This window comes from Panthera pardus, unplaced genomic scaffold (assembly GCF_024362965.1).
Source record: "Panthera pardus isolate Hobbes unplaced genomic scaffold, ASM2436296v1 HiC_scaffold_13, whole genome shotgun sequence".
NCBI classification, from domain to species: Eukaryota; Metazoa; Chordata; class Mammalia; order Carnivora; family Felidae; genus Panthera; species Panthera pardus.
Genome location: NW_026526688.1, coordinates 197,558,846 through 197,585,062, shown reverse-complemented (window position 1 = coordinate 197,585,062; position 26,217 = coordinate 197,558,846). Strand labels below are relative to the sequence as shown.

The 26,217-nt window shown below is 43.9% G+C and overlaps 1 protein-coding gene and 1 long non-coding RNA gene across 2 annotated transcripts in view; one reads left to right on the top strand and one right to left on the bottom strand.

The window, feature by feature from the left end:
• The first annotated feature begins 1,548 nt into the window (after positions 1-1,548).
• Positions 1,549-24,243, top strand: LOC128776671 (uncharacterized). Its single transcript, XR_008421849.1, has 3 exons — positions 1,549-1,993; positions 4,335-4,409; positions 24,147-24,243. It is a non-coding gene; the product is annotated as an uncharacterized LOC128776671 (long non-coding RNA).
• CLNK (cytokine dependent hematopoietic cell linker) overlaps positions 20,890-26,217 on the bottom strand; it is a 165,628-nt gene continuing 160,300 nt past the window's right edge. The window contains exon 19 of the mRNA XM_019453524.2: positions 20,890-24,389. Coding sequence (XP_019309069.2) covers positions 24,243-24,389 — 147 coding nt within the window. The 3' untranslated portion in view covers positions 20,890-24,242. The remainder of the gene's footprint in view (positions 24,390-26,217) is intronic.

The window sequence follows — 26,217 nt, the reverse complement described above, 5'->3', positions numbered from 1 at the left end:
TGGGCCCTTATCTAATATGATTGGTGTCCTTAAACAAGAAGAAATTCAGAGAGGCGAATGCCCTGTGGAGACATAGAGAAGCACAGGGAGAAAGGGCCATGTGAAGACAAAGCCACATGGGAGTTCTGTTCCCACAAGGCAAAGAACACCTGGACCTGTCAGAAACCGGAAAACGCAAGGAGCTTTCCCTATAGCATTCCGAGGGAATAGGGCCCCGAGGACACCTTGATTTTACACTTCCAGCTCCCAGAACTGTGAGACAATGATTTCTGTTGGTTACAGCAGCCCTAAGAAATGAATTCAAGCTCCCAGATATGATTACCTAACATACAGAAGGAGGCAAGACAGGTAAACAAAACCAATCATTGAGTGTAAGGGTTGGGGACGGATGCTCATTCATTTACTTACCATTCAACCAACATTTACTTAGATCAGGCTCCTTCGGGGAGCATTCATTTTGTCGGGGTGGGGGGTGGTGGTAGACCCTGCGAGGGGCAGAGTTGTGCATATTTGAAGGAGAGAAGGAAGAACAGTGCCGATCTAGATCGTCCTGGGCACTTACAAACTGTGATCTTAGGAAGTCATTTACCAGGATTCTGCCATTGAGGACCCTGTGGCTCAGAGGAAGGTACTTGACCTGTGTGCCTCAGAAAAAGGCCAGGTCTCTAACAACCAGTTTTGGAACTCCGGTCTAGTTGGGGGGGGGGGGGGGAGAGGGGGGCGGCAGGCAAAGACATGAAAATCTCTCAGGCATTTCATGACTCTGCATAAACAGGAGCCCCAAGGAAGTGGCTTTTCTGTTGTTTAACATATTTCAGAGAGATCTAGTGACTTCTTTGATCCTTTGTATGCTCTCTTGTGAAAGCGGGAGAAAGACCTCTGCTCAGAGTCTCCAAGGTCTTACAGGACTGCTAAGATACTCAAATTCGGTGCTCCTCCCATACCTGGGGCACAGGGAGTGGACACTGCAGAGTCCGAATCCCAATCTCATTATTTTTCTGCAAGGGCTGTGTGACCTTGGGCAAGTTACTAGCGTCTCTGAGACGCGTTGTATCAACTCAAAAGGGGGCGGGGGAGCACCCGATGCCAGGCTCAGGTTCCAGCCACCTAGTGCCCCCTGGCGGCGCTGCGTGCTTTCCAGGCGCCACGGGCCGCACTCTCCCGCCACGGGAGCCCCCCCCCCCCCCCCCCCCCCCCCCCCCCCCCCGCAGGAGCGCGCGGTCGGGGAGCCGGGAGCCGCGAGCCGCGCACCGGGCATGCGCGGCCGGTAGAGCCCCTCGAGGCAGCCTCGACGCCGCCCCGGCCCCCGCCAGCGAGGGCCGGAGCTGTAGTACCGCCGGGGGCCGGTGGCGTCGCTGCGCGGCCGGCCCTGGGGGTCCGGCGCCTGTAGAACTCTACCCGGCGCAGGCGGCTCTGTGCTCACCCGGCGGTTGGCTTGGTAACCTGGGCGTCCCAGCCCGGGGGTGGGGGTGGGGGTGGGGGGGCGATCCCGCTCCTTTGGGGGAGGGGCGGGGCCTGGACTCGCCGAGCTGGCGAGATAACGGGGGACTCCGAGCCTAGTCGCGTGCGCTCTCGCGACCGGCGTTTGCAAAGTTGCCATTTACCCAAAGGCCAGATGCCTGCCTGGGGATCCCGAGGGTGGGGCCAAAGGAGTCCCTGATGATTGACAGCCTCCCACTCTTCGCATTTTCTTAGACTTGCAAGTAAATGGGAGCCGCCGCCTCTGGGCTGTGAGTCCCACCAGGGCATGTGTTCGTGACATGGCTCTTTTGTTCATCACTGACGCACCAGTCTGGGACAGGCCCGGCTTGCAGGACTGCTCAGCGTCCCTTGCCTAGACCAGGGGTAGCCAAAGCCTGATGGGGACAGCACGTCCCCAAAAAAGTTCCCCAGGGAGGTACAAAAGGGAGGACAAAAAGGGAGAGGAGCGCTAGCAACGTTCATAGCAATTGGACACAGCTTCGGCATCCCAGCTGGGGATCCTTGGAACAAGGTAGGGGAGTGTGGGTGGGGTGTACTCTAATTCAAGTCGCTCATGGCTCGGGCTGCGTTCTGGCCGCTTGCAGTGGACGCCTGGGTGTTCCGGAAGGATGGGGGCGGGGCGCGGGGGAAGACCTGGTCCTTCACCGCAGATAGTTCTAGGCTGTTGGGATAGCCTTCTGTCTCACCTCCCTGCTTGCACTCTCATCCCAGGTTGAGGCAGCCAGAGTGCTCCTTCCACAAAGCAAGTGGGACAGAGCCACTCCCCAGCAGAAGGGTCCTCGCAGGACTCTCCAGTGCTGTCTGACTTGACCTCCCGCAGCGTCTCTTCCTCGCCCATCCTCACTCCTGTGTTCTGCCACACTGGCGACCTCTGCAGCGCTGAGGCACCGGGTTTCTCTTGTCCCAGGACCCTTGCACATGTTCCCTCTGTCGGGGACATCGCTCATCTTTCTCCTCTCAATTCAAAAACCACCTTCTTAGGGGCCTTTCTAACCCTTTAATCTCCCATGGTCATCACCTCCCCTCGCTCTAGCGCATTCCTGTGTTTTGTTCTTTGTAACAAACTGAAATCATACTTGGGTCTTCTCATTCTCCCACAGGACAAAAGAAGTTATTGGCTGTCTTGTTCGCATTTATATTCCCAGCGCTGGAGGAGAGGGCCTGGCCCTCAATAGACACCCATGCCCGTTGAGTTTCTATCTTGGTTTGAGTCACCAGAGCAGGAAAGCAGACTTGGAATCCCCAGCTGCGCATATTGGCACTTAACTCTTTGTGTACGCTTTCATGTCTAAATGTTCTCATCTGGGAAATGATGAGGATAATAATAGTATCTGAAAATGAGATGAACAGACTTTGTGGAAGAGGCAGGGAGATTCTCAGATGGAGAGCTCTGGGTGGTTTAGCTACTGCATCAGTCAGGATGGGCTAGGTTACGCCGAAGCAATATACAACCCCCAAATCTCGTTGGCTTAAAAAGCCATCGGTTTATTTTTTCACTTTACACTTTATGTCCACCATGGATTGCCAAGAACTTGGCTCCTTGACGTCTTTAGTTCAGAAGCCCAGGCTGACCACAGCAGCCACCAACCGATGTTTTGCCAATTGCCCAGGCAAAAAGGAGAGTTTGGCTTAATAGAGTACTCGTAAATGTCCAGCGAGAAGCTCTCAGAAGGAAAGACTCAAGTGTCATGTCTTGCTTGTAGCTAGGTGTGATCATGTCACTGGGCTCTAGTCAATGGGAAAAGTAAATAGTGCTAGAATATGTGTAACATCCAGAAGTGTTCTTTTTTTTTTAAAAAAATATTTATTTATCTTTGAGCGAGACAGAGTGTGAGCAGGGGAGCGGCAGAGAGAGAGAGAGAGAGAGAGAGAGAGAGAGAGAGAGTGAATTCCAAGCAGGCTTCATCCTGCCAGCACAGAGCCCGATGCGGGGCTCAAACTCACAAACCGTGCGATCGTGACCTGAACCGAAATCAAGAGTTGGATGCTTAACTGACTGAGCCACCCAGGCACCCCCAGAAAGGTTCTTAAAGAAAGGGTATGCAATTCTTTGTCCCTTCTTCATTCTGCTGGTTTGAATAAAAGGATGAAGAAACAATGCTGGAGCTGGCACAGCCCCTGTGAATCATGTAGTGAATATCACTTACTGAGGAGTAAGTAACAAGGTAGAAGAATGAAGGTGGGTCCCCGATTGTCACAGAGCCACCATACCTGCCATCTGTTGCTTCGCCCCCGGCTGAATTTCAAAAGGGAAGTAAACTGCTATTTTGGATTAACTGCCACAGAAAAAGCTTCTGTGAACCAATCCATGGTTTGGGACAGGAAAGGATGGGAAGGGGCCAAGCAGGAGCCAACATGGCATGGCAACGGAACAGTAGGTGTTGGATGATCTACCAGTTTATTTATTTATTTATTTATTTATTTAACGTTTATTTATTTTTGAGACAGAGGGAGACAGAGAGAGACAGAGCATGAACGGGGGAGGGGCAGAGAGAGAGGGAGACACAGAATCGGAAGCAGGCTCCAGGCTCTGAGCCATCAGCCCAGAGCCCGACGCGGGGCTCGAACTCACGGACTACGAGATCATGACCTGAGCTGAAGTCGGACGCTTAACTGACTGAGCCACCCAGGCGCCCCTGATCTACCAGTTTAAACCAGCAGAAGCAACAACGCCGAGCGAGAAGCCTGCGGAGGAAATAGAAGTAACATTTCTCTTTCCAACCCAATCGCTTCAAAAATCTTCAGATATGAAGTGAAGGCCAGTGCGTCTCCTACTATCAGTGGGAGGCTTCCATTATTTTTATTGTAATCTCAGGGTCAAGGGTGATGTATCTTCTTTTCTGTCTTTACAGCTTTGAGAGCTCTGCGTGCAGATCGTGGTTCCTGAAGGTCAGAGGAACTCCTTCCGAATCAGGTACTCAGCTGGTGTGTCATTCACTCCCCTGAACATTTCTCCCCAGCAGGATGGCGGTCAGTATCAAGATTCCTCAAGTAATTAAAAATGACACAAAGGAAAAATTGTGTCCAATATTATAATATTATCCAATTTGGCTTTACATTTATTGGAAATAAAGACGACGTACACTGGGAATGTGTTATTTGCAGGGAAGTGCTTGCAATTACCTGTCTAGAAAATCTTTTTTTTTTTATCGTTTATAAGTAAAAATGTGAAAATTATAGACAGCCAGTCATGAAAACTGTTATTGCTGGTGCTGCAGAAGGCACTTTGCTTTGTGATCTTTATTTTGAACAGATTTTATTCTCAAACCAAAACACAATACCTGGTTTTTAGAATATACTGAATATTAACTCCTATAGGATGGAATTCTAGAAATAGAATTGCGGAGCAGAAAGATATATTAACAGAGTTTGCCAAGTTCATTTCGTAAGTGCTGAAGTAATTCCAGTGCCCATTGTTATTAACAATTTATAGGACCTCCAGCTTGGCTTTCTGTCTTCTGGCCCCCCTACTAGGACTGAGTGTAACATTCTTCTCAACTTTTTGCCACCTGTTGGGTGAAAAACATGGTAACTCCTTGTTACTTTAATTGCTACTTCCCTAATAATTGTGAAGTTGAGCTCTTTTTTTCATTTGTCCATGAACATTAGGATTTCCCCTTCTATAAAATGGCTGTTTTTATTCTTTGACTATTTTTCAATTGGACTATTTGTTCTTATATTATCAATTTATGGGAGTTCATTGAAGTACCATGTCTAGGAATCTTTTATCCGACATATGTGCTTCAAAGATTTTTCGTAATCTGTGCTTTCTGATGTTGCTTATTGTCTTTTCTTGTCATGGTTTAAATATTTACATAGTCAAATGTTTCATTTCCTTTTGTTGTTGTTGTTGTTGTTTTTTGATTGTCCCGGCTTGCTTAAGACATCCCCCAAACACACACACCACTGTCACAAATGCCAAGAACATACACATATTGTCATAGATTTTCTTCTAAGTAGTTATTCAATGCTTTTTAAAGATTTAATTTTCATGGAATTATTTCTTTATGTACGTATGTATTATTTTTTATGTAGCTACCTTTTCCTCCCTGTTTGACAGGCAGCTTTGGATGGAACAATCTGTGTTTAAATAAACCTCCCTTTCTCCACTGACTTGTCATGGCACCTTTGCCGCACCTTAAGTTTCCTATTTGTGAATTTCTAGTATGTTTCAGTTACAGTGGCTTTATGTTAAAAAAAAAACCAAATCTGACAAGGCAACATTGCCTCCTCACCCCTTCCCCATTAGGTATTATTTTTCAATAGAGGGTTCTTAGGTATTTTTTGACATTTATCCTCTACATGAAATGCAAGGGATTTTTGATGGTTGTCGTTTGTTGTTGTTCTGTTTTTTTGTCTTTTGTTTTCTTTTTTTGTACCTTTTATGCTGGTCCTAAGGGGTACAGAATTGGACCGATTTGATCAAGTATCCTGTTCAATGACGGGAGCATCAAACCCCACATGTTCATGGTGGCTGGCCTTTCCCAGCACTCCCAGAAAGTGACCGTTGGGATGTGTTTGTTGCAGGGTTCCAGGCCAAGGGCACTGCTGGAGCAGGGGGAGGGTGCAGGGTGCCATGCAGCTGAGGTCAAAGGGTACATTTTACTCTGGAGGGTGCCTCCTAATTCACACAAAAGCCCCGTCTTAGCAGCAGCAGCCCCGGGCCAGAACTGCCTGAGAACGGTGGGTCCACCCTCCTTGAAGCTGCATCAGCCGGAGTCCGCCCCGCTGCTCTTTTAGCCCTCAGGGAATGGCTTGGGTTCAGCTTCCGGCCGCCTGTGGGCTCACTCCCTGGATTGAATCCCAGCTCCGACTTTCCGAGCTCCTGGTGAACTGGATCTCCTCACTTTCACAGTAGGTGACCACTGCTCCATTCTATGCTGCATCTCAGCCTAGGACACACTGTCACTTGCTTTAGTTGTTACGGTGGCCTCCTAACTGCTTTCCTTGCTTCTGCCTTCACGCGTCTGCAGTTGGTTCTCAGCTCAGCAGCCAGAGCAAGCCATTCATTCATTCATTCATTCATTCATTCATTCATTCATTCATGCCTGAGAGAGGGAGACAAAGAGAGTCCCAAGCAGGCTCCAGCCTCAGCTCAGAGCCTGACATGGGGCTCGATCTCATGAACCACAAGACCGTGACGTGAACCGAAACCAAGAGTCGGACGCTTAACTGACTGAGCCACCCAGGTGTCCCAATCACACATCTTTCTAATTTACTAACTGCCACCCTTGAAAACTGGGAAAAACCCTGAAAGTTTACTGTTTTTTAAAGTTGATTTATTTATTTTGAGGGCGTGGGGGAAAAGTAGAAGGAGGGCAAGAGAGGATGTTAAGCAAGCTCCATGCTGAGCATGGGCTCAATCTCACGAACCACGAGATCAAGACCTGAGCCAAAATCAAGAGTAGAATTCTCAACTGACTGAGCCACCCAGGTGCCTCTAGAGCGATCCTTTTAAACTGAAGCGTTGGGTTGTATCTGAATCTCACCGGAGCCCTTGCACCCGATCCAGAGCCAGAGTCCATCTCCTCAAGGGCAACAAGGTTCCTTCTGATCAGCTCCTGTCACCTCTCTGACCTCACTCCTTTTGCTCTGCCTCTCAACTAGTTAGTTGTTCATTCATTCATCAAATATCTGTCGAGTGCCTACTTATATCTGTATGTGCCAGGCACTGCTACAGACACTTGGGACACTTCAGTGGACAAACACGCGTGTGAGAGAGAGGAAGGACTAGTCTCTTGGCTGTGCCATGAACTTGCTACCACGTGGTGGCCTCAGGCCTGAACACTGGCTGTTCCTCTGCCTGGACTGCCCTTGCCCAGAAATCCACATGTCTTATGTTTTCACCTGCTTCATGTTTCTCTTCACACGTCAACTGCTAGCAAGGCCTTCCCTGACTGTCCTATCTACAATCTCTAACTGTCCGGCACTTAATATCTCCCCCCAGCTATTCACTTCTCCATGACTCTTAATTTCCTCTAATAGACTTTGTATTTTATAATATCTAGACATTTAATTTATGTCTGTTGTATTTCCCCCACCATTACCCAAATAGGGTGAGATGGATGGCTTATTCCCTGTCATGCGAGTGCCTTGAACACTGCCTGGCACAGAATGGGACTCTGGAAATATTTTCTGGATAAAGGAAAGGATGCACGAAAAGGAAGAACCTTGAGAAGGTTATTGACCTTTTTGTGCTTCCTTTCCATTTTCTAAAAATTAAGGAGTGTAATGGTCACTAACTGACAGTCTTGTTAAAAAGGTTTAATGAGGGGTGCCTGGGTGACTCAGTCGGTTAAGCGTCCGACTTCAGCTCACGTCATGATCTCGTGATCTGTGAGTTCGAGCCCCGCGTCGGGCTCTGTGCTGACAGCTCGGAGCCTGGAGCCTGCTTTGGATTCTGTGTCTCCCTCTCTCTGTGCCTCCCCCGCTCATGCTCTGTCTCTCTCACTCTCAAAAATGAATAAATGTTAAAAAAAAAGTTAAAAAAAAGGTTTAATGAAACAGTACCTCTAGGGGTCCCAGGCTGCCTCAGTCGGTGGGGCATGCGATTCTTGGATCTTGGGGCTGTGAGTTTGAGCCCCACATTGGGTGTAGAGATTACTTAAAAATAAAATCTTTTTAAAAACATTTTTTTAATGTTTATTTTTGAGAGAGAGAGAGAGAGAGAGAGACAGACAGAGCATGGGTGGGGGAGGGTCAGAGAGAGAGGGAGACAAAGAATCCAAAGCAGGCTCCAGGCTCTAGGCTGCCGGCACAGAGCCCGATGCGGGGCTCGAACCCACAGATCGCGACCTCATAACCTGAGCCAAAGTCAGACACCCAACCGACTGAGCCACCACCCAGGCGCCCCAAAAATAAAATCTTTAAAAAAACATCCAGTACATCTAAAAGTGCTTAAAACAGTACTTGGCACATATTAGAGTTCTCGAAATGTAGTTTATTACTGTTGTTTTTGCTTCCCAGTCCCTTATATCCACATCGTGTACATACTGTGTGCACAGACAGTTCAGGATTCATACTTTTTATCTCTTATAGTACCTGTGAACACTGCATGGTATGGTTTTATGTGCTTTCAAAATTTACTGCAACAGCACTGTCAACAATAGCCAATTATGGAAAGAGCCCCCATGTCCATTGACTGACAAATGGATAAAGAAGATGTGGTATGTATATACAATGGAATATTAGTTGGCAATCAAAAAGAATGAAATCTTGCCATTTGCAACAACATGGACGGAACTAGAATGTATTATGCTAAGAGAAATAAGTCAGAGAAAGATAACTATCCTATGATTTCACATATAGGTGGAATTTTACGAAACAAAACAGATGAAACATAGGGAAAGGGAAGCAAAAATAAGATAAAAACAGAGAGGGAGGCAAACCGTAAGAGACTCTTAAATACAGAGAACAAACTGAGTGTTGCTGGAGGGGAGGTGGGTGGGAGAGTGGGCTGGATGGGTGACGGGCATTAAGGAGGGCGCTTGTAGGGATGAGCACCGGGTGTTACATGTGAGTGATGAATCACGAAATTCTCCTGAAACCATTCTTTCACCGTATGTTAACTAACGTGGATTTAAATAAAAAATAAATAAGATCAAGTCCTCCCCATCACTCCCCGCAACATTGACTGCGATAGTATTAGGCATTTGGTTTTGAGACTCTTTTATGTTGCAATATATAATCTAGTTCTTTCTTCTTAATGGCTATGTAGGTTTCTGCCAAGGGAACTTAGCGTTTCACCAATATAGACAGTATTAAAGGGTCTTTTGTGTAGGTCTTTTTGTGCACATCTCATCCCAAATGTGCAAGAGTTTCTCAAGGAGGCATCCAAAAAGTGGAAATGCTGGTTTTGCCTGCTGTGCTCCATGTGCCCTCTCCCATCCATTCTCCATCCTTCCTTGGCTGCTCTGTCTGGGGATGCTGTTCCCTGGAGACGGCCCCATCCACCGCCTTCCCATTGGGTCTGGCCAGTGGAGGCTCTGGCAGGAGATTAGAGGGCAGAAAGGAAGGGTCCGGGTACTTTTTCATGACCTCTTTCTTTGTCTCCGTGCTTCATGTCTGGCCGTAGGTCTGTCGTTCCCTCTGGGCATCTCCCCCTCCCCTGTTCCGGCTGTGCCGGAGCCCCAGCACCTCTGTTGTCTCTCCTGGTCCAAAGAGGCCTAAGCAAGGTTGACGGGTTCCCACCGTTGCAGGTTTCTGGGTACCTCACCATCCATTGTTTCCTTCACCTTGCCTGTTCCTGCCTAAGGAGTCACCTCAGAAAGCGTCCTTCATTTGAACATTTGGGATAAATTACTTTGTACGGGCACCACATGGACACATTGGCTTCATGGGACGTGCTTTAAAATCTAATTTTTACTTTAACACACACACCCTCCCTCTCTAGTTTTGTAAAGTCAAATAAGCACTAAAAAGTTTATGATGGAGAGCAGGAGTCACTTTCCTTCTTTCTCATCTCCTTTCTCTATTTTGGCTCTCCAGAGGCCACCATATTCAACTGTTTTTATCTCTCTGATGACTGATGATGTAGAGCATCTTTTCATATGTTTTTTGGCCACTTATGTATCTTTTTTTTAATTTAATTAATATATTTATTAATGTGTTAACTTTTGGATTAATGGAATGACATTTTAACTCCAAACTCATCTGGCCTGAAAGACACAGAAAGTTGTCTTTGCACTGCTGACTCTGAAACAGTGTCTTATGCCATCATTTCAGGGACAAAGATTGGTTAGCTCCAACACCGGCCGGTGCCCAGAGCCCGGACAGGGGAAAGCCTGCTGACCTCCGAATCACACTTTCACAGGCCCCACGTGAGTGTGCCGACTTCTGGCAAAGGCACTTAAGCTACAATCCTGATAACTCTTTAAGGGGGGGCAGATCACCAAGTTAAGCGGTTTCCATTTTCCAGACACTAGCTCAGCCCCCAGCTCTAAGAAAAAGGAAGCACAGGGATCCCTTTCCCCTGCAGGCAAGGAGAGGGAGGCCCAGAGTTCTGGGTTCTGTATGAAGTCAGGGTATCTGCTGGCCCACTGTTGTGGCCGTGTGCACCTGGGAGAGAAAGTGATACACAGTTGGAGCCCTTAGAAGGTTTCATTTGGTGCCTTTACCAGGACTTTGAGATAAAACTGAATACTTGATACTCCACTGCAAAGATGGTTTCAACTTTCAAAAAGAGTCAATGTCCCTCTGAAGAAGCAGAAGAGTGAATGGTTTTTTCAAGTTTCCTGATTCAAAGCCATTTCCCCTTTAAGAAATTCAGGACTCACAAACACTGGCCAAAGGGCACAGTCATATATGGCAACATGATTGTCGTATTTCTTGTAAAGTTCAATATCTGTAAATGATCACCTAAAACTTGCTGGGGTGAGAAATTAACAAAAATCACAATTGCAAAGCGCCTGAATTTTACATCTTTCATCTTCCCTTTCCCTTTGTTGTAAATAAAACTTTGAAGGGGAAACATTATTTTCATTTTGTTAGATTTGTTCCCTTCTTTTTCTTTCACATCATTGAAACTCCCAACCAAAAGATGAAATAAGGAGAATCAACCTTAAAGCTGAACCTACTGATTCTACCTTCCTTTTAATTTTCTCCTTAAAATGCTTCAGATGAACAATTTTTCACTTCTCAGAAAAGAGAAAATTGATACCCTGGGCAAACCTTAACGCAAATGAGCGTTAAAAGTACCATAGGGGGCACCTGGGTCGCTCAGTCGGTTAAGCGTCCGACTTCGGCTCAGGCCGTGATCTCACGGGTCGTGAGTTCGAGCCTGGCGTTGGGCTCTGTACTGATGGCTCAGGGCCTGGAGCCTGCTTTGGATTCTATGTCTCCCTGTCTCTCTGCCCCTCCCCTGCTCACACTCTGTCTCTTCTTTCTCTCTCTCAAAAATAAATAAACATTAAAAATTAAAAAAATACCATCGAATCCACTTTTTTTTACACTTATATATATTATTTTGTGAAATGTTTCTTCAAGTCTTTTGTAATTGATCTGTGGTTCTTTATGTTTTCTAGATCTGAACTATATTATCAAATGTACATACAATGTTTTCTGTCAACCTGGGGCTTGCCTCTTACCTTCTTAATTGTCTCTTTTGAAGAACAGAAAGTTTAAATTTTGATGCAATCCAATTTCTTAAGTTTTTCCTTGATGATTGTTTGCTTTTGGTGGCATAACAAATTGTCCACCCAAGGTGGAAAGTGTACTCTTGCTTACTTCTAGCGGTTTTATAGTGTTAGAATTTGCATTTATATCTAAGACCTATTTCTGAATTTTTGTTTTGTTTTATTTGGTGTGAAATTGAGTTCATTTTTTTTTGTCCACATGGATATCTAGTTTTTCCAGCACCATTTATGGAAAACACTATCCTTTCTCCACGGAATAACTTTGATGTTTTTGCCAAAAATCAATTGACGATACCTGTGTAAAACTATGGATTCTGGACTCAGTTCATTGATGTATTTTTTCGTCTTCATGTTAATACAAACTTTGGTCTTCACTTTTCAAGATTATTCTGGGCAGACTTACCTCCTTTGCAATTCCATGTAAATTTTATAATCACCTCTTCAATTTCTACACAATTCTGCTAGGATTTTTATTTTTTTTATTTTTTAATTTTTTTAAATGTTTTTATTTATTTTTGAGACAGAGAGAGAGCGTGAGCAGGGGAGGGGCAGAGAGAGGGAGACACAGACTCCGAAGCAGGCTCCAGGCTCTGAGCTGCCAGCACAGAGCCCGACGCGGGGCTCAAACTCACAGACTGTGAGATCATGACCTGAGCTGAAGTCGGATGCCCAACTGACTGAGCCACCCAGGCGCCCCGGATTTTTAGATAAATGTGGAGAGAAGTGACATGTTAACCATATAGAGTCTTTCATTCAGATCATGAATTTGGAACCTCTCTCCATTTATTAAGACCTCCCTCCTTAACTTTTCTCAGCAATGATTTTAGCTTTTGGTTGAAAGATACTGTACATTTTTCATCTAGTGTATTCCTAACTATATTCATGATATTCAAAATGGAATTAAAAATTATTTTCCAATTGGTGGTTTCTAAGAGACAGAAATATTATTTTTTGTATATTAACTTTCTATCCTTTGACTTTACTAAACTTACTATGCTCATAGTTTATTTCATAGGTTTCTTAGGATTTTTTTTTACATACACAGTCATGTCATCTTTGAATAAAGACAGTCTTACCTCCTCTTTTCTTGTATGTATGCCTTCTGTTTGTTATTTTTCTTGCCTTATTGCGCTAGCTAGAATCTCTAACATAATGATGAGTCGAAGTGGTGAGAGCAAACATCTTTGCCTATTCCTGATTTTAGGGTGAACATTTTTGAGATAAAACGGGGATCAGATTATCAAAGCAGACTCACACAATTCAGAGATGTTAGAGCAGTCCAGTGACACGGATGAGGCAGGAACAGGTTCAGAACCGCTGACACAGCAGAGCTCTTCAAGTCCTTTCTTGTGACATCTGATATGCCCTTGTGCCTTTTTAAATGCTGAATGCAGGTCACATAATTTACACACAAGTGAACCATTTAAGTCTTGAAACCATCTCTGTTTTATACTCCAACAGTACCTAACATTTTCCAGGGAACAATGCTGCATAAATGCATAGGCTCCAGTTTTGTTTATTATAAGCAAGCCTGTCCACAGGTAGGGATTCTCCTTCCAGAAAATACCATTAGCTTCTTTGCCCAGAGGTTTATCATTTCATGTTTATAAGGAAATTGAATCAGATCACCTGTCTTCTATCTTTTCCACAGGCTTCTCCCAGTTACCAAGGATGTAAGAATGAATTAAAGATGCTATTTCATCTTTTCCTTTTCAATATTCAATTTTTCACCATTAAGTGTCATGTTAGCTGAAGGTTTTTGTAGATTCCCTTAAATCAGACTGAGTAAATTTTCTTCTATACCTAGTTTGCTACAAGTTTTATTATAAGTTAATAAAAAAATTTTAAGTTTATTTATTTTGAGAGAGAGAGAGAACACAAGTGGGGTAGGGACAGAGAGAGAGGGAGAAAGAGAATCCCAAGCAGACTCTGCTGACATTAAGCTTGATCTCATGAACAGTGAGATCATGACCTGAGCTGAAATCAAGAGTTGGACACTTAACCAACTGAGCCACCCAGGCGCCCCAGTAGTAAATTATTTTCTAATGCTTTCTCTACATTTACTGGGATGATCAAATCATTTTCCTCACTTTGTTTGTTAATGTGGAAAATTACATTGATTTTCAAATGTTAAACCAACATGGCGTTCCTAGGATAAGTCCTACTTTATTATATGTATTGCCAGATATACACACACAGACGCACACATTTTGTCAATTGCTTTTTTACATTTAAGAACAATTTGTGGTAAAAGTTGGGCCCCTGGGTGGCTCAATCAGTTAAGGGTCTGACTCTTGGTTTCGGCTCAGGTCGTGATCTCACAGTTTTGTAAGTTTGAACCCCACATCGGGCTCTGCACTGGCAGTATGGAGCCTGCTTGGGATTCTCTCTCCCCGACCCCCGTTCTCTCTGCCCCTCCCCTGCTTGTGCTGGCTCTGTTTCTCTCAAAGTAAATAAATACAATTTAAAAAATTGTGGTAAAAGCATATCACGTAAAATTTAGTCTTAACCAGTTTCAAGTATACAGAGCACTAGTGTTAACTATTTCTACATCTTTGTGCAACAGATCTCTAGAACTTTTTCATTTTGCAAGACTGAAACTCTATACTCATTAAACATCAACTCTCCCATTTCCTCCTCCCCCTCAGCCCTTGGTAACCACATTCTACTTTCTGTTTCTATGAGTTTGACTACTTCAGGTACCTCATACAAGTGGAATCTTGTGCGGTATTTGTGTTTTTTATGCCTGGTTTGTTTAACTTAATGTCCTTGAGGTTCATCCATGTTGTACAATACGACATGATTTTCTTCCTTTTGAAAGCTCAGTAATATTCCATTGTATGGATATACCACATTGTCTTTATTCATTCATCTGTTGATGGACATTTAGGTTGCTTCCACCTCTTAACTATTTTGAATAACACTGCAGTGAGTGTGTGTGTGCATATGTCTCTGAGATACTGTTTTTCAGTTCTTTTGGATATAGACCAAGAAGTGGGATTGCTGATCATATGGTAATTATGTTTTTAATATTCTGGGGGAAACTCTACACTGTTTTTCACAGCAGCGGAACCATTTTATGTTCCCACAAACAGAAGGGCACAGGGTTCCAATTTCTCCATAACCTCTCTAGCACTAGTCATTTTCTGTTGTTTGTTTATTTATTTATTTTTTTTAATAAGCATACTGACAAGTGTGAGGTTTTAATTTGAATCCCTCTAATGATTAGTGATATTGAACATCTTTCCATGTATATCTATTTGGAGAATGGAGAATGTATATCTTTGGAGAAACATCGGTTCAAGCCCTTTACCCACTTAAAAAATTCTTTTTTAATGTTTATTTTTGAGAGAGAGAGAGAGAGAGAGAGAGAGAGAGAGACAGGGTGTGAGCAGGGGAGGTGCAGAGAGAGAGAGAGAGAGAGAGAGACAGATCTGAAGCAGGCTCCAGGCTCCGAGCTGTCAGCAGAGCTTGATGTGGGGCTCGAACCCACGAACCATAAGATCATGTCCCAAGCTGAGCTCAGACACTTAACTGACTGAGCCACCAGGGAGCCCCTACTCATTTTTTAATCATGTTATTTGTTTGTTGTTGTTGTTGTTTTGAGTTGTAGGAGTCCTTTGTATAATCTGGATACTTATGCCTTCTCAGATATATGTTGTTTGCAAATATTTTTCCCCTTCCATCGGTTGCCTATTTGCTCTGTTGATTCTTCCTTGGCTGCACAGAAGTTTTTGAGTTTGATGTAGTCGCATCTGTTAATTTTTGTTTTTGTTGCCTGTGCTTTTGGTGTCAACTTCAAGAAATAATTGTCAAGTGCAATGTCCTGAAGGCTTTCCCCTACAGTTTCTTATGGGAGGTGTATCATTTTAGATCTTTTGTTTAGGTCTGTAATCCATTTTGAGTTCATTTTTGTACGTGGTCTAAGGTAGGACCCAACTTCATCCTTTTGCACATGGATATCTGGTTTTCCAAACACCATTTGTTGAACAAAGTGTCCTTTGCCCAATGTGTAGTTTGGGCACTCTTGTTGAAGATCATTTGGCCATATATTCAAGGCTTTATTTTGGGCTCTCTATCTGTTCTGCTGGTGTATAGATATGTCTTTGTGGCAGTGCTCACACCGTCTTAATTACTGTTGCTCTGTAGCATGTTTTGAAAGCATAAAGTGTGAAGCTTCCAACTTTTTCTTTTTCAAGATTTCTTCGACTGTTCTGGATCCCTTGAGATTCCATATGAATTTTAGGATGGGTTTTCTTTTATTTCTGCAAAAAATGGCATTGGATAGGGATTACATTGAATCTGTAGATGGCTTTGGGTGGTATGGACATCTGAACAACATCAAGTCTTCGAATCCACGAACACAGGGTATCTTTCCATTTATTTGTATCTCCTTTCATTTCTTTTTGCAATATCTTGGTTTTTTTAAAATGTTTATTTATTTTGAGAGAGAGAGAGAGAGAGGGAGAGGGAGAAAGAGAGAGAGAGAGAATGTGTGTGTGTGCATGAACTGGGGAAGGGCAGAGAGAGAGTGAGAGAGAGAGAATTCCAAGCAGTCTCCGCACTGTTAGCGCAGAGCCCAGTGAGGGGCTCGGACTCACAAACTGTGAGATCATGACCTGAGCTGAAATCAAGAATCGGACCCTCAAACAACTGAGCCACCCAGGTGCCCCAATATTTTGTCATTTTTGACGTACAAGCCTGTCACCTCCCTGGTTAGGTTTTTTTGTAAGTATTTTATTCTTTTTGCTACTATCATGAATGGGATTGTTTTTAAATTTCCTTTTCAAATGTTTCATTGTTAGTATATAGAAATATATATAACTGACCTTTGAATGTTGATTTTGTACCTTTTAGCTTTTGCTAAATGAGTTTTAATAGGTTTTTTCCTTGTGTGTGAAATCTTTAGGGTTTTTTTTTTTTTCATATTAGATCATGTCATCAGAGAGCAGAGATTAAATATACTTCTTCCTTTCTAGTTTGGGTGATGCTCTGTCTAGGACTTGAGTACTCTGTCGAACAGTAGTGGCCAGAGTTGGCATCCTTGCCTTGTTTCTCCTCTTAGAGGAAAAGCTTTCAGTCTCTTACAGTTGAGTGTGATGTCTGCTGTGGGCTTGTCATCTGTTAAGGCAGTTTTCCTCCTATATCCAGTGTGTTGTGCTTTTTAAAAAATTCTTTTTATTATGAAAGAGTGTTGAATTTCATCGAGAGCTTCTTCTGCATCTGTTGAGAAGATCACGTGGGTTTTGCCTTTTGTTCTGTTAATGTGGTGTGTTACATTTACCGATTTCCGTATGTTGAACAGTGCTTGCGTTCCAAGTAGAAATCCCACTTCCTTATGGTATATAATCTCTTAATGTGCTGTTTTGTGAAGTTTGTTAGTATTTTGTTTAGGATTTTTGCATCAATATTCATCATGCATATCGGTCTTTAGTTTTCTTTTATTTTTGTGCCTTTGTCTGGCTTTGATATAAGAGTAATTCTGGCCTCAGAGAGAAGTGTGGAAATGTGCCCAGCTCTTCAGTTCTTTGGAGGAGTTTGAGGAAGATTAGGGTTAGTTATTCTTGAAATGTTTGGTAAAATTCTCCAGTGAAGACATCTGGTCCTGGGCTTTTCTTTGTTGAGTGTTTTTTATTTTGTTAATAAAACTTTATTTTAAGGATATGTATGGCAGCTTGAAGAACAAGGGTGTTAGTAGCACAACCACACGTATGGTAATTGGAAAATTGTTCAAGATACTTCAGTAGGTCCAGTCACCTCAGAGTTCCTGCGAAGACCCTGCAACAGCAGCCTTAGCAGTCTGCTTCTGACCACCTCCTCCCAAGCAAGAGTCTCTGGTTTTCCACATTGCATTGTCACCCAGAAATAGGAGCTTCAGCTCCTGAATCAATTATGTTTGATTTTTTCAAACAATGTCTGAGCTGAAGCTGGACGCTCAACCGACTGAGCCACCCAGATGCCCCACGTAGCTTTAGTAATTTTTGCTCACTTAATCAGTTTCTGAGAGATGTGTGTCAAAATTTCCAACTATCATTGTGGTTTTGCTGATTTTTTTTTTTTTTCCTTTTAGTGTTCTCGGTTTTGGCTTCTGAATATTTATCTCAACAGCGTTCTGTTCATATTTCATGGATTCAGTGTTTTATCTCTCTGGTCATATTCACTATTCTCTTTGTAGTTTTCTTCAGCATCCCACAGTGTATTTTTCCCTTGGGTTCCCCCCCACACCCCCCCCGACCCTTTTTCTGGTTTGTAGGTTTTGTTTAATGTCTTTCACATTAGAAGGTCTCCTCCAAGATCTTGACTGTATTTAAGAGCGAGGCACAAAACGCTAGCTGGAACTTGTTTGTGCCTGGGTGTGCACTGTAGCACGGTGGGGTGGGGATCTCCTCTTTGCTGGGGACCAGCACCTGCTCGTATATGTAGCGAATTACTCTGCTCCCTCGGTCTAGGGCTGTCATTCTGTCTGCTTCTCCTGGGAACCAAGGGCTTAAAAGGGTTGTAGTTATAAACATTGGGAATGAAACTTTAACTTAGACCCTGTGTTTCAGGACAGCACACGCCTCCCATTTTCAGCAGGATCCTCTGTGCCTCCTTCTAAATATTTTCTGGAGGTATGCTCTGGATTGGATGGCCACCAGGGTGAGAGGGTCTGGCTGAGGAAGCTGCTGATTTCCCAGGGGAGGGGTGTTGGTCATAACGGATTCTCCTAATGGCCATCAGTGAATCCCCTTTGCACCCCAGACCCTTTACCAGCATTTAAGGGTAACTAGTGACTCCAATTTCTAAGTCTTTCCAGATTTTTATAATGGGAACCTGCTTGATTTTTTTTTTGTGTGTGTGTGGAATTTCCTCCTAGCAGGCTTACATTTTAGCTTTCTCTATTTTGTTAACTCAGTTACTATTTGTCCTTATAGTTTCCCTCACCCCCAATTTTGTTGATGTCCCTCTTCTGCCATAGTTTCCTCCATTCCCTTTATCCCATGTTCTCGACTTTTCATTTTCTCTATTGTCATTATAATGGGGTTTCCAGAGAGAAAGGTTAAGTTCATATTTAGTCACGTTTTAATTGGAATTCTTACTGCAGTGGGTCATACCTTTTATATTTTACTATTTTTAAATTGCTTTCCATGGCACTGTACTGATTCATGTTCCAACCGGTAGTTGAGAAATTTTACTTTAGAGCGTCACCAGCTTTTGATATTATGTGAAGTCTTTAATTTTGACCAATCTGATGGGTGGAGAGGGCTATATAATTATTTATATTTATTTATTAAAATGTTTATTAATTTTGAGAGAGAGAGAGAGTACAAGCGGGGGAGAGTCAGAGAGAGAGAGAGAGAGAGACAGAGAGACAGAGAATCCCCAGCAGGCCCCATGTTGTCAGCACAGAGCCTGATGCAGGGCTCAGTCCCACGAACGGTGAGATCGTGACCCGAGCCAAAATCAAGAGCCTGATGTTCGACTGACTGAGCCACCCAGGCGTCCCTGTAATTGTGATTTTAACTAATGTTTCTCCAGCTCCTGTTTTGGAAGTAGCTGTCGGATGGCCATGAAGCCTGGGCGTGCCAGGGGAGGCTCCTGCGTAACTGCCCTTGGCTTCAACAAGCCCCTCAGTGAGCACAGAGGAATGGTCTAGCTTTCATTTGCCTATTTTGCTCTGTCCGTGTGCAGACAGGAAGCCCACTGGCCATTCTCATGGAGGTTGCCCACTCTTTAAGCCTCTGGCCTCTCTTTAAGCATTCTGGCTAAGATCTCCCTCGTGTGGGTCACCGTCCAGCTATGCAGTTGGGGACCAGGGGAGCCAGGTTTCCATCACCAGCTCTGCTCCATTAGGTTTCACATCATTTATCCTTAAAGATAGCTCCATTCCATGATGGCGTCTCTCGAGATCTGTGTCACTTCCATCACTGTCCAGTTAGGATGGCAGGTCTGGGCGTCTTCCAGGCCTAAGAGTTTTCATTTTGTGTGTGCATGGTTTGTTTATATTCTTTGCTCATACTTCGGTTGAGTTGTTTAAATGCCTTGTGACTCTGACTTTTTGCCAACCTTTTAAGCTTTGGTGTAATGAACCTATCAATCTTTCCCTTTATGCCTCATGTTCCCATGTGGTTTAGGAACTCTTTTCCTATCCCCAAATCATAAAATTTTACTAGAAGAAAATATAGTACTTGATTTAAAGTTTTCTTTTCACTTTTAGCCATTGATCCATGGAAGTAGGATCCATTTGAAGTAGGTACATAGTTGTATTTTTTTTTTTTTTTTCCTGTATGGTGAACACATTTCCCCAGAACCACTTAATAGATCATCTGTCCTTTCCCCACCGGGATGCTGATTCTGTTGTGTTCTTGTACCCATTAGCTAGGTAGTCATTGTTTAACAGTTGCCAAGAATGGCCTGGAATAGGGGTGCCTGGGTGGCTCAGTCGGTTAAGCGTCTGACTTTGGCTCAGGTCATGATCTCATCGCTTGTGAGTTCGAGTCCCGCGTTGGGCTCTGTGCTGACAGCTCAGACCCAGAGGCTGCTTCAGATTCTGTGTCTTGCTCTCTCTCTGCCCCTCCCCCACTCACACTGTGTGTGTGTGTGTGTGTGTGTGTGTGTGTGTGTGTGTTTCTCTCTCTCAAAAATAAATAAACATTAAAAAAAAAAAAAGCATGGCCTAGAATAGAGCCCTAAAGAGAGGAGTGTTCAGAAATAGACAAAGTATTTGTACCTCTAAAGCTTGGGTTCTAGGGCTATCCTTCAACTCTTTGCTTGAACGTCTCCCCTCGGTAGGTCTCCCTGCACCCACCCCATGTGTCCAGTGCAATGTGTCTACGAATACAGTGGTGGCACAGGGGAGAGAATTAGCAAATCTATTATTCTCTGTTGCACGATTTTAATGACGTGTGTGTCTTGCTTGCCAGACCCTTAGCCCACAGGGATTAGGTATTTTTCATCTTTAGTCCCCAGATTTAGTGTGGGCTAATGCTCATATGTCAAAAATTGTTTTAGAAATTTTGGCATAGGTTTATCCTAACTATGACTTCAAAAGGGCTTTAAGGCTGCTAGGGCATGGCATGCAATGAACAAAATTAAACTATATTTTGAATCTTTTCTCTAACCCTCAGTTACTGATATACTATGACATTTAATTACGTGTTTGCTTTCATTTATTTTAGAGCAGCTATAAATCATGAATGTTCAAAGGAAAGTAAGTGTGCTTAGCTAGGACAAATATTAGGATACAAAAACGGATGCGCAAATATAATGCTAATCAGATACAATACAGACCATCTTATAAAAATGTGTTTATGTGTGTACACATGACAATGGGCTAAACTTCCCCATGGGGTAAAATGTGATTCTTCTGTGTCATCAGCACAGAAGACTTAACCAATTTCAGCTCTGATGTAGTTACTCAAACACACTCACAAGCCACACCCCCACATCCTCTCCCACAGGCATATACCCATGGGGGGAATTTTCCATTGAGTAACATTGGAAAAATTTAAAATCTTCTGGTTCAAAACTTTTAAAAACCATCTCAAGTAAGCTTCATCAACGTATCTAACGTTGGCTTCACTGACAAACACTCAGTGATAAGTATTAAAATGGAAATACAGTAAAGTAGATTATCTTATTTATTGGGTTCTTACTCGTCTGTTTCTGCCCTTTAATTCACCACTAGAATCGCAACGTTCTCAAGAGTACTTAGCAATAAATGCATATGCACTATAGAAACAAGTGCTTACAGCGAGGTATTATTAAAGATGAGTGAGATAGAAATTGATCCAGAATGATAGTTATTCAGTCAAAGAAGTGTCTTGAATGCATAGATGCTATAATCAGATGAAGCTAAGATTTCCCTCCTCTATTGGGCCTAGGAATCGTGACACTTTTCAATTGCAAATGAAATACTAGTTGAAGAGAGATGAACCCCCTTGGGAATTTGGGCCAGCCACACCCAAATCATTGAACTTTGAATACAGATCCAATAGGCAGCTGGACACCGAATAGCACTGTGTATGAAGACGTTGGTTCAGCCATAACTTTGTCACTGTAAGATTTGGGCCAAGGAGATAGTGTCCTCAATTATACGATGGGTTGTTAAGAATACCTGTCCTGCCTTCTTTACAAAACTGCTGTAAGAACAAAATACAATTAAAATTTATATATCCTTACTATTCAGTAATCTGTGACAAGCGATACATCCTTATCACCGTTAACGCCGAGAACCAGAGTCACTGTGGCAGGCGTGGTGGCGAGCCACTTGGCTCGCTCTTGAAACAAGAACTTGCTGATCAGTGAGTTGTCCAAGAGCCTCCTGCTGCAGCGCCTTCTGGATCTCCCATGGTAGCTGAAGGTTGTGTTTTTCCTGGGCAGCCTCTGGCAATGACTTACATGGTGTTGCACTAGGACCTAGCCATTTCTGCCCCACATGGGACTGTCTCCACTATGGGCACTACTTGCTCTGGATCGTACCGGTGGACTGGCCAGCACTCTGCCAGGGCTGCGTTTCGGTTGGATGGCTTTCCTACTCATGTCTCCCTCCTTCCCTCTCCCTTCTCATAGAGATCAGACCACATCACAGCCCGAAGGCTCTCCCTGCCTCGTCCTGTTCTTTCTCCCTTTTATCTTTCTCAGGCATTACCTCCGATAAATGTTTGCACGTCTAACTCCTGTCTTGGCATCTGAGTTCCAGAAGACCCAACTAACATCAAACCCTAATCATCTAAAAAGCAACCCTGCCAATATTTTGTATTTTTCTTTCCAGAGATTTCCCTATGTATAAGCATTGTGGGATTTTTATTTTAAGATGGCTAATTTCTTTTTCTTTTTTTTAAATGTTTATCTATTTTTGAGAGGGACAGAGAGAGAGACAGAGCACGAGCAGGGGAGGGGCAGAGAGAGAGGGAGACACAGAATCCGAAGCAGGCTCCAGGCTCTGAGATATAAATCGGAGTTCTCCACCTTCTCCCCGTAGCTTTGTAGAAGGAGGGTCTGATTCTTCCTGCACAAGAGCTGTGGCCTCTGCACAGCCTGTTTCCACGCTGGCCTGGAGGTCCAGCTGAGCACTAGCAACAACCACACTGCCTTCAGTTTTGAGCAGTCTGCTCCTGAAGTAGCCAAGCCCCGGGCTAGACACTCTTGCTTCTTGGTTCACGTGCTATCCTGTGCGGGCGCACTCGAAGGTAGGCTCAGTTGAGTATCAAGAGTCCTAACTGACAAGGAGCTTCTTCATCAAATGCTCCTGCCCTGACTCAGAGGCATTACTTCCCATTGACCTTGGGAAAGCAGAGAGCCTGCGCTCTCTTGTCCGGTTGGTTAGGTGGATGGTCGGGGCCCCTTTAAGGGCACTCCTTGACTGCTATTTCAGATGAGATGATCCGGAGCATGGTTTTGTGTTGTTTCCATTGTTATCTCTCCCCTTCTAATTCTATTTTTGACTTGACTTCTGTGTTAGAGCTACCACTGCATAAATATTCCATAAATTTCACGTACAGGCTTTGAAAACATTTGAAGTCATTATGTGTATTCATTTCACCCAGAGCTCTCTCTTTTAACTTACTTCACTAAAGAGTTTAGCTATTTATACATTTTCATGTGGGTAAATCTGTATTTTCAGACTGTTTCTCTCTCCTTAATTTAGCTTTTCAACTTGATGGTTCAATTCTACAGGGAATGTACCTGGGAAGGTGTGCTTGGAAGGAGCCAGGCGAAATGGATAAAAACGTGGGCTCTCTTCCTACACGGAGTGAGATCAGTAACCTTTCTGAGCCTCTTTTCCTCATCTGTATTGTAAAATGGGAATCAAATAAGATCCTCTTAGCCTTAGGAGGTGGCAATATCAGGAGGCGTGCAATCTTCCTTCAGGGTCACACTTATCTGAGGACGGTTCTCTTCCTTTGAAGGGAAGTCCACCATGGGAAGTAAAAAGAAATTTTTCTGAACTTTCACTCAGACTTCAGCTTACTCCCTGACTACGAATCTGCGAATTCCATTTGTCTCCAAGCCACTCGACACAGAGTCCTGGGGCCTGGGCCATGGCCATTTCACACCAGAGCATTTCTGCTTTCCTCCAGAAAGAGCATTTCTGATTTCATCCAGGTGATATTCACAAGCAGTCTCCTTTTCTACTACAGTCGTCCGGACACTTGAATTTCCAGGATCACAAATACAATAGAGCTTACGTTCACCTATATCTTTAGCCTGAGGAATCTCAAAAATCTAAAGTCACAAGTCCTACCACTCCGGAAATAAAGGCAGGGGCAGGTCCTATAAAGAGCATAAACTTGGGAGTCTCACATAGATCTGTCCTGTGCGAATTGCAAATATTTCAGCAAACCTTCTTGTCACCTTTATTTCTCATCTGTAACATAGGCACGAGGACCACATTTACAGTTTTCTCTTTAGATGATACGCTTTTAAAAGCCAGTTTTTATTTTTTTGCTTCTTATAGATAGTTCTTCTGTGGCTTGAACTTTCGAAACCGAGATTGAGTTTCCAGTTTCCATGGTAAAAGGTTTTTCTTTTTCTCCGAGGTCAAAGAAGTGATCCCTCGAAGCCACAGAACGTCATCTTTTGAAATCATTGGAAAATGGGTGGAGGCATCGGATCCCCTGAACCGGAGAGAACACAGAGCCCAGGCTACCACGGCGAGAAGCATCTGCTGAAGGGGAGCGGCTGTGTTAGGTAGCATTGCACCCTGTGGATCCCAGTTCTATCTTTCCCGTCAATTAGTACGATGGGAAAATACTTGTAGTGTTCGATCATGTCTTCCACCGAATTAAACTTCTGAAACACAGAAAAGAAAGTTAATGAAAATGTAAATATCTTTTGTGTCTGTGGGTTAAAGCACAGAATTAGATGCTTCATTTTAGTTAGAGAAGAAGTTAATTCAATTTATATATATATATATAATATATTATATATATCTATATTATATATAGATTATATATAGATTATATATATCTATATAATATCTATATAATATATATAATATATCTATATTATATATAATATATTATATATATATATATTATATATAGATTATATATAGATTATATATATCTATATTATATATAGATATATATATAATATATTATATATATATATTTTGAATTGTGAAGGTGTGTCATAAAGTGTTTTTTTTTGTTTTTTTTTTTGTTTTTTTTTAAAGAATGGGGAGAGCCAGCTCTGGAAGGAAGAGAGATAAAAATGATAAAGTAACAAGGGAGAGCAGGGTGCTTGGGGAGACCAAAAGTGAGCGGGTCAGGGCTTGACCTTCACTTCGTAAATTGGTCAGAAGGCCTCAGTGAGCTTCCCTCCTGGAAACCCCTCTGTTCCAAGGAGTCCTGGGGTAATCAGAAGGAATAGAGCTGGCCTCAGGGTGCTGGTAGCTGTTAGCCAATGTCCCTTCCTTCCCAGGGCTTCTTGTGAAACACCGAGGTGATAGCAGACCTTCACATGTTGATGTTTCTGGAGGTACACGGGTAAAGGGCTGTGGACAGTGAGATTATTTCTTTTTCCTTTTCCTTTTTTTAAAAGTTTATGTATTTCAGAGAGGGAGAGAGCAAGCACGAGTGGAGGAGGGGCAGAGAGAGAGGGGGACAGAGGATCTGAGGCAGACTCAGAGCTATCAGCACAGAGCCCAATGTGGGGCTCCAACTCACGAACCACGAGATCATGACCTGAGCCCGGATCAAGAGTCCGACTCTGAACCGACTGAGCCATCTAGGTGGCCCGAGATTATTTCAAGCTTAGGGAATCAGGATGTGCTTTGCTGAAGATGTAGACTTGAAACGGGCTATACCTTCTGGGTGATTCTACATAAAGGGGCAAGAGGTTTAAGGATTCTAAACGCACAGAAAGAAGCATGAACGAAGACAGACGTTGAGGCCAAGGGGGCACGGACAGTGATGCTGCTGAACTGAGTTTGGGTGTGTTCTCAAAGGGAATACTGGAGGACGAGTGGGAAGAGCTTGCTCAGTCTGCCTTGCACACCTTAAGACCACGCGTGCCCTCGATCCTCCTTGGCCACAACCCTGTAAGGTGAGCAGGGCAGGAGGAACGGCCTTCATGCAGAGCTAAGGAAACCGCAGCTCAGAGACGTGGCCTGACCTGCCTGGAGGTCACACAGCTAGGGGGCCAGGACCAGGAATGGAACCTGGTTTTTCTGGACATGAGTCTGCCCTTTCCCTTCTGCACCTTGCCAGTGGCGTGTGAGCCCGGATGCCGACAGACCAGGATAGAGACGACACAGCCCGAAGGGAGGGAGCCATGGTGGGGATGACTCTGATGCTGTTCTAGCATCATACACACTCCTCCCTCTGCCCAGTGCGCCCCAGCACGGAAATGTTTGCGGGCCTTCGGGACATCCAGCAGGAATGAGATGGCCTTGGTGCCGGTCCTCATGGGGATTACATTCTAGTGGGGGCAGATGGAAAATAGTTTCCTGTGCAAATAGGTAATTTCATTTAGGGACAATGTGCTCTGAAAACAGTCAGCTTGGAACTCAAGAGGGACCTGCCCTTGGGGCTGCATGTGGTGGCTGGGGGGGAACTGCTGTTTCCTCAGGGGAGTTCTGAGTTGAAATACAAGAGACCTGTAACTGCCATGGCGG